This window comes from Hoplias malabaricus, chromosome X2 (genome assembly GCF_029633855.1).
Source record: "Hoplias malabaricus isolate fHopMal1 chromosome X2, fHopMal1.hap1, whole genome shotgun sequence".
NCBI lineage: Eukaryota > Metazoa > Chordata > Actinopteri > Characiformes > Erythrinidae > Hoplias > Hoplias malabaricus.
In genome coordinates, this window is record NC_089819.1 from 21923463 (window position 1) to 21937077 (window position 13615).

The window sequence follows — 13615 nt, forward strand, 5'->3', positions numbered from 1 at the left end:
AAGCACAGAACTAGTAGCTCTAACAACTACGTAAGACCAGTAGAACTTTGGGGAAAGCCAATATAGTTCAGACAATAGAGTGTGTCTTTAGAAAAAAGGGACTCAACTGGCTTTGAATGAATTATGTGTGAGGAAGATTAAGGTGGTTTGTAACTGTACAAAGTGTTATTTCAGGCACTCGCACCTCACTGTCACCGAGTCCCACCTTCACCAGCAGGGGGCACTCTGAGAGCTCCACTGACCTGGTGGTGGACTCCTCCTCATACTACAACTTTTACCAGTCATCCCGGTACCCAGCCTACTACAGCAACCTCTACAATTACCAGCAGTACCAGGTGACTACATACACAAAGACTACTCAAATATAATAGAAATATAAACACACAGTCTTCCACTAGATTAGCCAAGACATTTTTTTGTTAAGGGGTTTTGTTTGTGGATTTTAGGACTAACATTTCTCCAATTACTAGGTCTAAGTTTTCATGACAGTTTCAGTGTAGTTAAAGATGCAGACATACAATGATCTATAAAAACTAACAAAAAGATCTGCAGAATTTGTACGGGCCCAAAACTTAGATGATAAACATTAATTTATGACAATTTCATGCTTGATATAATATGCATTTTTCTGGATCTAATTTATGTGACAAGCCATTTGTCTTTTATTGTTTTTCTATGTTTTATTGTTGTATTCGTTATGGAAATAATGACTGTATATAGTGTCTTTTAGACGGTAGGACTCCCAAGATGCACTGTTGTGGTGACTTCTTGTGTTAGCAGTGTTCCAAACCCTCTCAAACAGGAAGTATTATTCCATATTAACCCAACACCCATGAAGAACACCACCATATACACCCCTCTCCCTTCTCGCCCACGCCATGGCCTGTGTAGTGCAGGAGTGCGCAGTAATGAGGTGATTAGCTGGGCTGGAAGCCGTGTTGATAGGGGTTTCTGTCAGTGGACCCGGCTGGCTGTTTTAAGGTGGCAGGCTATGGTGAGCTTCCCCTCGTTCCAAGCCACTGGGTGAGCACAGCGTGGCGGGTGTGCAGTCTTCATGCAGATTTGCCCCTCTAACATGTTGTTTACATTTCCCCACTCCCCCCAGCCGGAACTGCAACTAATGCTGCCACTGGGAGTTCTCTAACCCTTATCCATGCTATTTCCACAGCAGAGAATTGGTCTCCCTCCATCGCTGAGCACATCAATGATTTCAGTGGAAGTGCTGTAGTGCATTCGGAGTTGGACAATTATATTTTTGGCCAAATTTAGTGTGATCATGGAGTACATGGCAGGCAACGCAGGCAGAGAAAAGAATACACATGCCCTGAGGTCTTGTCAGAACCTCTTCTAATGAATGATTGGTTAAAATGCACCCACTGCTGACAGAGTTGTGCAACGGCGCACACACGACTTGTATAATCTTCAGAGAAACGCTGAGAGTAAAGTCACTGTGGCCAGAACCGTGTGTTATGTCTCCCAAAACTGGACTGTGGAGCAGTGGAACCACATGCTGTGGAGTGATGGAGCACCATCTAAGACCTTTGGGATGCATTGGCATGCCGTTTGAGTGGTACAGGACTAATCATCCAGCATCAGTACCTGGGCTTACTAATTATAGCTGCAACCAAAGATAGTCCCAGGCATAACTCTGGACTGTTCCTATCTGTACATTATGGGTTTTACATATAACTGTTTTACACACACTTGATGAGGCACATTAGAGCATAGAAAACACCAAGGATCCTCCAGAAAGCATGTCTAGAACCACTGACGAGGCCATTTTAATGTAAGCTTTTAATGTAAGGGTACCTCTAGGATTGCGACGATGAAATGTTGATCTGCAGAGACCTGTGGTCAAGGGCTAATTTATTGAAATGTTGCCTTTTCTCATTGAGCAATAATAAGAGGTTTTCAGCCCTGTGAATGAAGTGTTTTGTTCCACAGCGTCTAAAAGTGGAAGGTTCAATTGCCCCCACTCTGCTAATGTCTAGTTAAGGCTTGCCTTCCATTATATTGCATAAGTCTGAAGATCTCCATTTACACACATTGAATCGGACGGCATGAAATTGAGGGCATCCTCAAAGTCATGGCCCCTTCAACTTTGATATCCGATCAACTTAAGGCAACACTTTTATTTATCCGCATTAATCAGCCCCCTACCCGCTGATATATGACCCAGCCTCCGCACCATCACATAATATGGTTTTAATATGAAGTTACCCTTGTATATTCACTCTGATTTATGTTACAAAGTGTCCCAATTGTATCGAATGTGAGCTACTCGAGTGTGAAATAAATTAAATCTATATTTCTCCAGGGACTTGCCTCTGAGAGTTATGTCCATGCAAGCCATTGATGGGGCCATATTTTAGCATGTTTGTGCAGCAGGGGGCCTGATGGTGACATCTTGCTCCAGGGTCACTGCCTTCGTCACACTACTTTATGGAGTTTAATATAGCAAAGGTTAATGATATTGCTATAGTGTTTCAGACCCCTTCCGTAGAGAGAAAGGTACTGTAATGCGGAACTTATTATGCGTAATGGGGCTATCTGCAGGATGAATGAATTCAAGGTGATTTCCTGAGCGTTCTGTTGCAAACAAAGCCAACCTAGACATAGGACATGTTTGTTAGGTGAAGAGCTGGTCTTGCCTGAGGGAATGTAGTGTTAGATTAACACCTACAAACACTTATATTATTATTTAAGTTGTATATTTATTATTTAATTGTGTGTCTGAAAAGTTTACTTGCACTCATTTCTTGTTTTACCTTGTACAAATGTGTCAACATTTAACTCATCTGGGGCAGTGAACACACACACACAAATGCACTAGGACCAGTAAGCACACACACACACACAAATGCACTAGGACCAGTAAGCACACACACACACACACACACACACACAAATGCACTAGGACCAGTAAGCACGCGCGCACACACACACACACACACACACACACACAAATGCACTAGAACCAGTAAACACACACAAATGCACTAGGACCAGTAAGCAAACACACACACACACACACACACACACACAAATGCACTAGGACCAGTAAGCACACACACACACACACACACACAAATGCACTAGGACCAGTAAGCACACACACACACACACACACACAAATGCACTAGGACCAGTAAGCACACACACACACACACACACAAATGCACTAGGACCAGTAAGAACACACACACACACACACACACACACACAAATGCACTAGGACCAGTAAGAACACACACACACACACACACACACACACACAAATGCACTAGGACCAGTAAGCACACACACACACACACACACAAATGCACTAGGACCAGTAAGCACACACACACACACACACACACAAATGCACTAGGACCAGTAAGCACACACACACACACAAATGCACTAGGACCAGTAAGCACACACACACAAATGCACTAGGACCAGTAAGCACACACACACAAATGCACTAGGACCAGTAAGCACACACACACAAATGCACTAGGACCAGTAAGCACACACACACAAATGCACTAGGACCAGTCAACACACACACACAAATGCACTAGGACCAGTAAGCACACACACACACAAATGCACTAGGACCAGTAAGCACACACACACACAAATGCACTAGGACCAGTAAGCACACACACACAAATGCACTAGGACCAGTAAACACACACACACACACACAAATGCACTAGGACCAGTCAACACACACACACACAAATGCACTAGGACCAGTCAACACACACACACACACAGTTGGGTTTAAGGTGCCTTGCAACAAGAGCATTTTGTTTGTGGTCGTTCACTCCAACTGCTCCAAATTTTCTTGTCAGTCGTGGGGATCAAACCAGTGACATTCTGGTCCCAAGCCCACTCTTCTATCCATTAGGCCACATCTGTCCATCAGTAAGAGTTGTTATTTTTTTTATTTGTTTATTGTGGCTGTTTATTGTAAATATTTAATGAGTTTTTAATTTTGGAATAAGGGCATTCTGTTGTCATTAAAAGAATTTGAAGGTAATCTCAGCTCTTTTCCTAATGGAACTCAAGAGCGGTTCTCAGTTACTGTTCATGCAACCTACAGATATAGAATTGTTATGGACAAACTACAAGACAAAGACTCACAAATGAAATAGGTGGTGATTGTCAGGGTCCACACATTGTGTGCCGTTGTAGAAAAAGTTTTGTGAATGGTTTATGTTAATTTTGGTGGTTTGGTAAGCTACAATCTTTAAAAAAAGTGCAAATATTTAGAAAACTACAATATTTAAAGGTGACTTCTAATTACAAATTGAAATGCAGGTTTGTCTTATAAAACATGCTGTTACTTAGCACTGGTTTCTGAGCTTGTCCCCTTTCACAAATTTTGTAAATTTGAAATTTTGCTTAACATCTCATCTATATTTTTATATGTTTGTGTTTTGAACTACACTTTCTTGCTTCTGCGAGGTGAGGTTTTTGAGGTTGATCCAGGTTTCCATACATTCGCCCTCCACTTGGGAAAAAAGTAAAAGAATAGAGGAGATGCTCTCTGGTTAGTCTTTATCTGTGTCCATCTCCCACCCTCTCCCACCGTGAGAGAGTGGGGCTGCGCTGCACTGCAGGTGGAGAATGATAATATGAGGGTGGCATAGAGAGCCCAGACAGCCGATGGTGCCAGATAAGAGCCTCTGAGGGAGGTAAGGGAGCTCAGCCAGTCTTTATTAATGAGGCCGCACTGGAGCTTTCTCACCAACAGTAGCACTGCACCCATGCTACACCACAAAAGGGAAAGTCAGGCATAAACTTTCAACACAGCAGCTGTATTTCCACAGTTAGGTGGATATATCTATTATATAAGATTGGACCAATTTTTGATTTTATTGTGTAAATTGAAATGTAAAATGCTTCAAAGCAATTCCCAATTTTAACTTTAGTTTAACACATGCAGAGGAATTGATTGGTTCTGTTTTTTTGTGGCATATTTCAGATGCTTGCCATGTTTTGTCTCGTTCTGGTTTCATGCAAGTGTCACTGGAGCACGCTCAGAAAAATACAGTTCAATTTCTGTTGTATTTGTCATAGGTAATACAAGAAGCCAGCGTAGCTTAAATAACAGTTTATAAAGCTGTCTGAAATTGATGGGGTGGACAATAAATGGTGACATATTATGGGCTGACAGAAATCAAATTCCATAAAAGTGAAATTGAAAATCCCCTAAAGCCCCCCGTGCTGCTGAGTAGACAGCTTCTTTTAAAACAAGCAAGTTCTCACAAAGAAGGAAATTTACCAGAGATGTGTGTTGCAGTTTATTTTGAGAGAAAAAAAAATCTGGCCTGAGAAGTCAAGCAAGACTTGTAAGGGCTGTGAATCTTATCTTCATTTTTTGTTTTAAAACATTTCATGATGAGACACGAACAACGTACAAGTACGAGAACTAAGCTTGTTGCAAAAATCTATCAGATTTGTTATTTGTATTATATTACGTTAATGGTTAATGTTATTACAAGAAAGAAAAGGAATTACCCCACATTTGTTCTTTTATATTTCTTACAGTATTAGCTTGGATTTCCAACTAGGAAAGGACTTTAATTTTAATTGTATGTGAATCATATTATGCTTTGAAAGCAGATGCCCAGTGGAGATAGCCTTGTGTCCAGCCATAATGTGTCCCAGCAGTATCGCATGCACTACTACTCTGCAGCGTCCTACCTCAGCCAGGGCCTGGGCACTGCTGCCTGTGTGCCCCCAGTTTTCACCCTCGAAGAGAACAACATCTGCCAGGAGCCCAAAGCTGCAGGTCAGTGCTCTCCCTACTTTCTCTCTCACACACACACACACACACACACACACACACACATGCACCACACATACACACACACACATAAACGTATGCACACACCACTCTCAGGCCCATAAAGTTTTATCCAGAGTTTATCAACAGTGTGCACAAGTACATCCGAGGGAGGTTCTCTCTGCAAGTCAAGGGCGCCATAAAATTCTCACAAATGCATAAATTCAAAAGTAAAACTTTTATTATGGCCATTTGTCCTAGACCTTCAGATTTAAAGAGATAGCAGCCACATGTACAAGTACATGCAGAATTTCAGAAATCATAAACTGGTTTTTAAATCAGTGGATATGCTCTTAAATAAACCTGAATAATATTTAGTAATAGCTTCATATTAGAACATCGTCGCTTTAACTTCTGGGTAATAGTCGGTTCTAAACCACCCAGAATAAAAACCCGTAAATGGACATATTCTAAGTGACGTTGATAGAACGCTGGCATGCTCTGGTTGTTTAAGAAGACCCACCTTTCCCCCATACCCCAAAGCCCTTCACCTGCTCTAGATCTTAATGAATTTTACATGCTGCTTTCCAGTGGCCCAAACATAAGGGTGTCTCTCACCCCCACTCTCACTCCAGGGGGTCCCATGCTCCATTACAACACAAAAGCAATAAAATCTGGGTGGTCCAAAAACACTGATACTAACTTCCCAGTTACTAGGGAAATGCCAGTCTGATGTTTCCGGCATCTTGCGTCCAGCAGGTAATTTAATATCATAACAACACAACAATTACATATATAGAACTCCACAGAATTAACAAAGATGTTAAGACTTTCACATAGAAAACTACTTTCTTCTACTGAGGCAGTGCTAATCGTTTTAGCTTTTGTTATGAAGGAGAATTAATGACCTTGACCTTTTTGGCATGACTGCAGAGATTTCTGTTATCTGTCACCTCCCGTTCCAGTGTGGCATGTCCACATCTCCCAATCTCTCTGTCATCATCATTAGAACAGACAGTACGACCATCCCTTATTAGGCAACACATTTGGACCCGTTTTCCAGAATTACTATATACATGTCCACACCTTTAGGAACAATAATAGAGAGCATATAAACGTATTAACCTTTTTTTTGTAAGGATTTCATTAAACATGATCTTTTTAACCATTAGATGTTTCAGTAATACTTAGAATATTCTAAATTAAAAAAAAGCAAAAAGCAAGTTTTTAAATTATTTACAGCTAACATCAAAAGAGATTTCTGTCTGATCGTTCAGAAATTTGTACCTGATGATTCAGTGGTTCAATTTAAAAACTGTGCAGACCTTGTGAGACCTGTGTTGTAACATTCACGGTGTCTGGCTTCATCATGCTGAAATAACCATGGACTTCCCTGAAACTCATGCTCCTCCTTTTCCAAATTACAGTATAAAATCGATCATGGTCCATTTTCAAATAAAAAAAATACTGGTGAAAGTGAATTTACAGATCAACTTTTTTTGCATTTTGTAACTTTCCCAAAATTTTTTTTTGTATCGTTTGTATAATTTTGCCATCTTTTTTAACGTAATGCATCCATTTATTTCTCCATTTTTGACTAATGTAATTTTCATATGAGCCAGCTTTAGCCTGCCATTCTCTGTAATTCTACATGGTCTGCATGCTCAATCAAATCTCACTCAATATCCTGTCATGTCAACAAATGCTGAGATGAACCTAGATATCACCTTATTGAAATATCAGTCCACGTTCATGTGTCTTTGATGTGTACATAATGCATATATAGTTTTGATCTGAGTTCATTGAGTTGTGGTATTTGCCAGGAACAAATGTGCAAAAGTATGTCCTAATCAGTGTTTTTCAAACTTTATATGTTATGATTTATAGGTGATTAGAAGTCATGCATGGATATTGAAGGCAAAGTTTGATCCTTGATCCTGAAGATGTAGAGAATGATGTAATGCGCTCATGGACATATGTCTTTCTCTGTGAAGGCCTCGGAGTGGCCCATATAGCGGCTGTGCCTCCTGTACTCCAGCATGGTGTGCAGTGTATTTATTTCCCCCTTGTGCTGGTGGGTAATCAGTTGGCCAAATACGAGCCCAAATAACCTTCAGGAGTGCCACGCTGTCCTTTCTGAGCGGGCCCCTTCCACCACCGTCTCTGGAAAATTGCCTCTGGGGTTAGTGAGCGGGAACAGTTAAGATTTACAAACAATGATGAAGCTTGTCATGCGTCTTTCTCCATCCGTCACGAGCGGCGGCCCTGCTGGGGCGTCCAAGTGTTCTTCATAAAAGGCAGCTCGCTGTGAAATACGCCCCTGTGCGCGCTTTACTGCCGCGAGCTCGTCAGCAGCGCTCTGCCATAAATCGCCTAGGCCGCAAGTGACACTGCACTCCATCACACGGCCGGGTCCGCCTCGCCCCCACCCTCACACCCACTCTCCATACACTTGCAGGAGCCGACCGCCTGCAATCGCCAGAGATGATGTGCCCACCGTGAGTTATGTAGGAATTTTAGTGTTATACGAGACAGCTCCAGGTTTTACCATTTTCTTTCACGCTTGATTTTTTTCCCCGTTGTTGTTGTCGCGGTATATTGCTGAAAGTGTTCAAAGTTAGTTGTCTTGTGTAGGGCGGACCAAGTTTACTTTTGAAGCTTTCTACAGTAAAGAGTCAGTTTTTGTAAGTGGAAGGATAACAGTAAGTAAGTCTCTGTCATTTATCCTTCTGAAGTGCCGATGCCAATGGTATGGATGGAACTGTCAGTGTCAGACTTTGTTGTGATTCAGTAATGAAGTGGCAATCTCACCCCAACAGAAGATATGTATTGATCTCACTGTTGTGTATTCCTTCAGTATGCTGCCCTGCTGTTTTAAAACCACAAGATGATTTCCAGGTATGATTCATATTCCCTCAGTGCCCTTTGTTATCCACATAAAACTAACCCATGTTTCATATTAGCTAGTTCTGTCTAGTACAGAGGCGGCATGATGGAGCAGCAGGTAGTGTCGCAGTCACACAGCTCCAGGGATTTGGAGGTTGTGGGTTCGATTCCTGCTCCTGGTGACTGTCTGTGAGGAGTGTGGTGTGCTCTCCCTGTGTCTGCGTGGGTTTCCTCCAGGTGACTGTCTGTGAGGAGTTGGTGTGTTCTCCCTGTGTCCGCGTGGGTTTCCTCCGGGTGCTCCGGTGTCCTCCCACAGTCCAAAAACACGCTGGTAGGTGGATTGGCGACTCAAAAGTGTCCGTAGGAGTGTGTATGTGTGTGTGTTGCCCTGTGAAGGACTGGCGCCCCCTGCAGGGTGTATTCCCGGCTTGCGCCCAATGATTCCAGGTAGGCTCTTGACCCACCGTGACCCTGAACTGGATAAGGGTTACAGATAATGAATGAATGAATGAATGAATGTCTAGTACAGAACCAATGTTACATGAATGTTGTTTAAATCATATTATACCACGAGCTTTGTTTTTTTTTTATATCCCAGCTCTAAATATCTGTATTATGATATACATTGGAGTAGTATCTTTGACAGCCATTTAACCCATTAATTCACATTCCTATCAACACAAATGTAGCATTAGTTTAGTCATTGCTGAATAATTCATAGCAATTATTTCAGATTAATATTTCAGTTTTAAGCCTGTGTTATGAGCAGTTATCTCTGTGAAGCTCCATCATATTCCTTTGGACACTCTTTGTCTAGATGTACACTTGAGAATTTAAATCAGAAACGGCACACTTGACACAGTCTTCTGGAAATTAAAGTCCTACAAGAATATTCAAAGGCCCCATTCACTCTCCTCCACTGTGGGATTAACAGAGAGGAACAACAAAATAAGAACAATAAAGTGATAAAAATTCAACAGGAAGGGGTGTAATGTCTCATGTAACAGAAAAGCTTTTGAGCTTTTCTCATCATCACTAATCCGTTTTCGTTGACGTCTCCCCAATAGAGCGGGCGTTCAACTCCTCTGCGATAACCTCCACTCACGAGGTCGTGTTCGTTGTATTAATATGTTAAAGGATTTTTCTTCTTTCTGAAATCACTTAAATGGGACAAAATAAAGATCTGTCTGAAATATCTCTAACACTTTTCCTCCTCCAGAATCAATAGACAAGCATATGACACCAGTCCATTTGCCGTCATGCTGACATGTTGTTTTATGAAATTGCTTTTCAAGTATAATGTTGACTTTTGAATAACCTATAGTTATGAGGAGCAGTGCTTCAGAGATGTGGATATTGATCTTATCACAGCTGCATTTAGCATTTTAGTCAATACGACATGGACTCCGAGAGGTGAGCACCTAAACTGACGAAACACAAAACAAAGCTTTCTACTACTAAATCTCAGAATGAATTAGTGGCCTAGAGGCGATATCCATGGCTGGATTCTAACCAGCTGAAAACACACTTAGCGACTCCTCCATTTCATGCTGTCTTCCCCACTATGCTGCTGATGCTAAATGCTCTGTCTTTTCTCTCTCTATGGATTGGTTAAATACCAGTGTAATTGCCTGCTGCAGCCTCAAGCACAGTTGTAATGTCTTGTACAACATCTCCATTAAGACTTGCCTAAGGCTCTTAGGAGATTAAATGGGTGCGGAGCGCTGCTTTATGCTCTTCTCTTGCTTTTGCCACTGTCCGGCACACAGACAAGCTGAGTCACAGGGATAGACAAGCCAGACACCATTAAAAGGAGTGCTTTAGATCAGATAGAGACTGATAGGGGGGGTTTGGGAAGCTGTTTTGATATGAGTGAACAAATTTTTATCTTACAGATCTTTTAATTCCTAAAGCTGGAATGAATAATAGCCCTCATCTTGTATAATTTTGCCACTGCTGAGTGATGCAGTAAGTGCATGCAGATCTCACATTCAGCCATCACTTTCTCAATAAATGATATATCTTAATATTTAATTAACTCGTTTAATGGCTTAGTTCCAGCTGCCATTGCGTTGCAGTAACATTCTTATGCGGATTTATATATTAAATGATACTCAACCACAACTGTCGGCACAAGCACCCCGTGTTAGAACTGCAGACTCCAGAAAGACAGCTTCTTGTTTATTATGAAAGCATTGCAGATTTATCAATTAAAACATTATGTATCTAAAAGGCTATGTATGTGGCTATAAAAGGCCTGTCCTCCAAGGTTCCCCTCAACTCTCACTTCACCATTCTGCCATTAAAAGTCTCAGCTGAATATATTGAGACATTTATATTCCCCTTGGGGCTGCAGCCCACAATGGTGTTTTTATTTCTGCATCTTTTATTACACACTCGCAATTATTTTCTCCTGTTTAAACAGACCGACAAAAAATCTTTGAAATCATCGATCACACGTCTCAGGTCATTATAGTATATCCATAATGTTTCGACGAATCAAAGCGGGAGTCCAGAGATGGACAGGTCATTTTGTGGGGGCCGGTGAAGCAGCGTAACAGTGCCAGTGATTTAACTTGGAGGAGGGCCTGTCAATTTTCTCACTGACACTCTCCGGCTGGGGACAGATTGGTTAACAATGCGGGGCTAGAGGTGCTTCTGTGTTTAATTAGCCTCTGACCCTTGCATGATGCCTTCTGCCAGACACTGCTGGCTGTGCATAGCGGTTTCTAATGGTCCAACAACAGGGACTGAAGGTTGCTGTCCTAATGTTGTCCAGGAAAAGTTAATGATGGAAGTTCAGCTGTTAATAGAACGGGATTGTGTTGTGCCATGAATAATAAGTATACTGCCACTGTTGGAAATGAAAACTTGTGTCTCCGTGTTTGTTTATTTTTCTTTTCGAAAAATTACATAATTTTAGAACAAATGCACAAAACCAAAAGTTAATTAAAACTGAAAATTAACATGGATTATATTAACATACTTTGACCAAAATGGTTTACTCTGTTCTATATCTGATCTATACCTTTTTGCTTTTGAATATATGAGATCTTGATCAGACAGCAGTGACATAATACACTTTAATTTACTGCGTGATGTGGACTTTACCAAGAGAGGATTTAAATTTTTTTCTACAAATCACAGATTTTTGTTGTATTTTTTATTATTTTGTCTGAAGCTGTTTACTCTTACACATTATGAGCAGTTTTTTATGACATTGTGGAGATGTATAGACATAAATACAGCACTGTAGATGAGTAGATTCTAATTTTCCGAATTTTAGGTAACATTCATTGAATAAATTAACTAAATTAAAACCTTACGGACAAGTTAAACTTCATCCACATACAAACAACTGTCGTTGTTCCCCCTCAAACTCACCAATCCACTTTAAAAAATGCGTGTCCCACATTTAAGAGCGCCTCAAACAAAATACACAATTTTAGATAAAAATTGTTCTTTCCCTATTAATAATTTAAAAGCTGTTCACTTTGGGAAGTCCGAGGACGTTCAGAACCCAATAATGCTGGTGTTCACGAGTTTCAAAATGCGTTGGGCGGAAGTGTATGATGATCAAAAATAAAGACCTCCCAATGAGTAAAATCTATTACATTTTTTGGATCTTTGATGTTACTGATAAAATATGAATAAATTCTATTCAACATTTCCCAGCTAATTTTGTTCAGCCAAAATTGTGTAAATTGCAATTAATACTTTGTTCAAATTTGTTGAATTTAGCTCAAGTTACTATTAATCATTCATTATCTGTAAGCGCTTATCCAGTTCAGGGTCGCGGTGGGTCCAGAGCCTACCTGGAATCATTGGGCGCAAGGCGGGAATACACCCTGGAGGGGGCGCCAGTCCTTCACAGGGCAACACACACACACCTACACCCAGCTTCTCCGAGAGTATCTTTTGCACTGAATGTCTTTCTTTAATGCACTTATTACTTCTTGGCATATTGCACTTAATGTAAGGTATTTTGTATAATTTGTGCTGTAGTTCGAATGTTAGATCCTCTTTTGTAAGTCGCTTTGGATAAAAGCGTCTGCCAAATATGTAAATGTAAACACACCAACTCCTCACAGACAGTCACCCGGAGCGGGAATCGAACCCACAACCTCCAGGTCCCTGGAGCTGTGTGACTGCGACACCTACCTGCTGCACCACCATGCCACCCAAGTTACTATTCGTTTTTTAACTAAATATTAATTGACCCCAGTGAATGGACATGATGCTGTCCAGTGTAATTCCAAATCCAGGTGGAGATGTTCAGCTGTGGAGTTTCTCTGCAGTGATGGAGCTCAATCCAGCATCTTTCAAAATAAGTTGAAGTGGCTTGTGAGATCCAGAACTAACCACTTAACACCTGACCTGATGTTTTGGTGGTGGAATACTGTCGAAGGACTGCACACTGACTATTAATGTGCCTGATTTCTACACCCATCAGAGACAATCAAGTCAAGTCTAATTTATTTGTACAATTTTACACTTTTTACAACCTGATGAGATCACAAAGCAGCTTTAGAGACATTGAGATTTAAAACAGAAATCGAAATTAATATTCCCAGGTGAGCAAGGCAAAGGCCACAGTGGCATGGAAACACTCCCCGTGCAGCTGGAGGAAGAAACCTTGGGAGCAACCAAGACTCACAAGAGGGACCCACCCTACTCTGGTCAAACAAGTTATAAACAATAGAGTTTTGATTTAAAACTACAGGTAGAAGCAGCCTTGGAGTTTGTATAGGTAGTGGAGGACCTTACTAAATGTCTATGCTGAATCAGACAGTGAGGGCTGTCTTGGACTCCTGGCCAAGTGTTGCATTGGCTTCACCAGGTATCTGTTTATGATCTCCTGATGATAGGGTTAATACTTAGCTACTTATGGATTTTATATAGCACAGGATGTGAAAATTGTAGTACTTGTAGTTATTAGTCTCA

The 13615-nt window shown here is 41.1% G+C and overlaps 1 protein-coding gene across 7 annotated transcripts in view; it reads left to right on the plus strand.

Moving 5' to 3' along the window:
• LOC136676354 (doublesex- and mab-3-related transcription factor 1-like) overlaps positions 1–13615 on the plus strand; it is a 28822-nt gene that overhangs the window by 8785 nt on the left and 6422 nt on the right. For 3 of the 7 annotated variants that reach the window (XR_010796282.1, XR_010796285.1, XM_066653301.1), the window contains exons 3-5: positions 175–335; positions 5620–5791; positions 8643–8683. Coding sequence is in view for 3 of the 7 variants with exons in the window: in XM_066653301.1 (XP_066509398.1) it covers positions 175–335; positions 5620–5791; positions 8643–8683 (374 nt within the window). In the remaining 4 variants the exon portion in view is untranslated. The remainder of the gene's footprint in view (positions 1–174; positions 336–5619; positions 5792–8642; positions 8684–13615) is intronic. The other 4 variants (XR_010796284.1, XM_066653299.1, XR_010796283.1 and 1 more) reach the window with 3 other exon arrangements.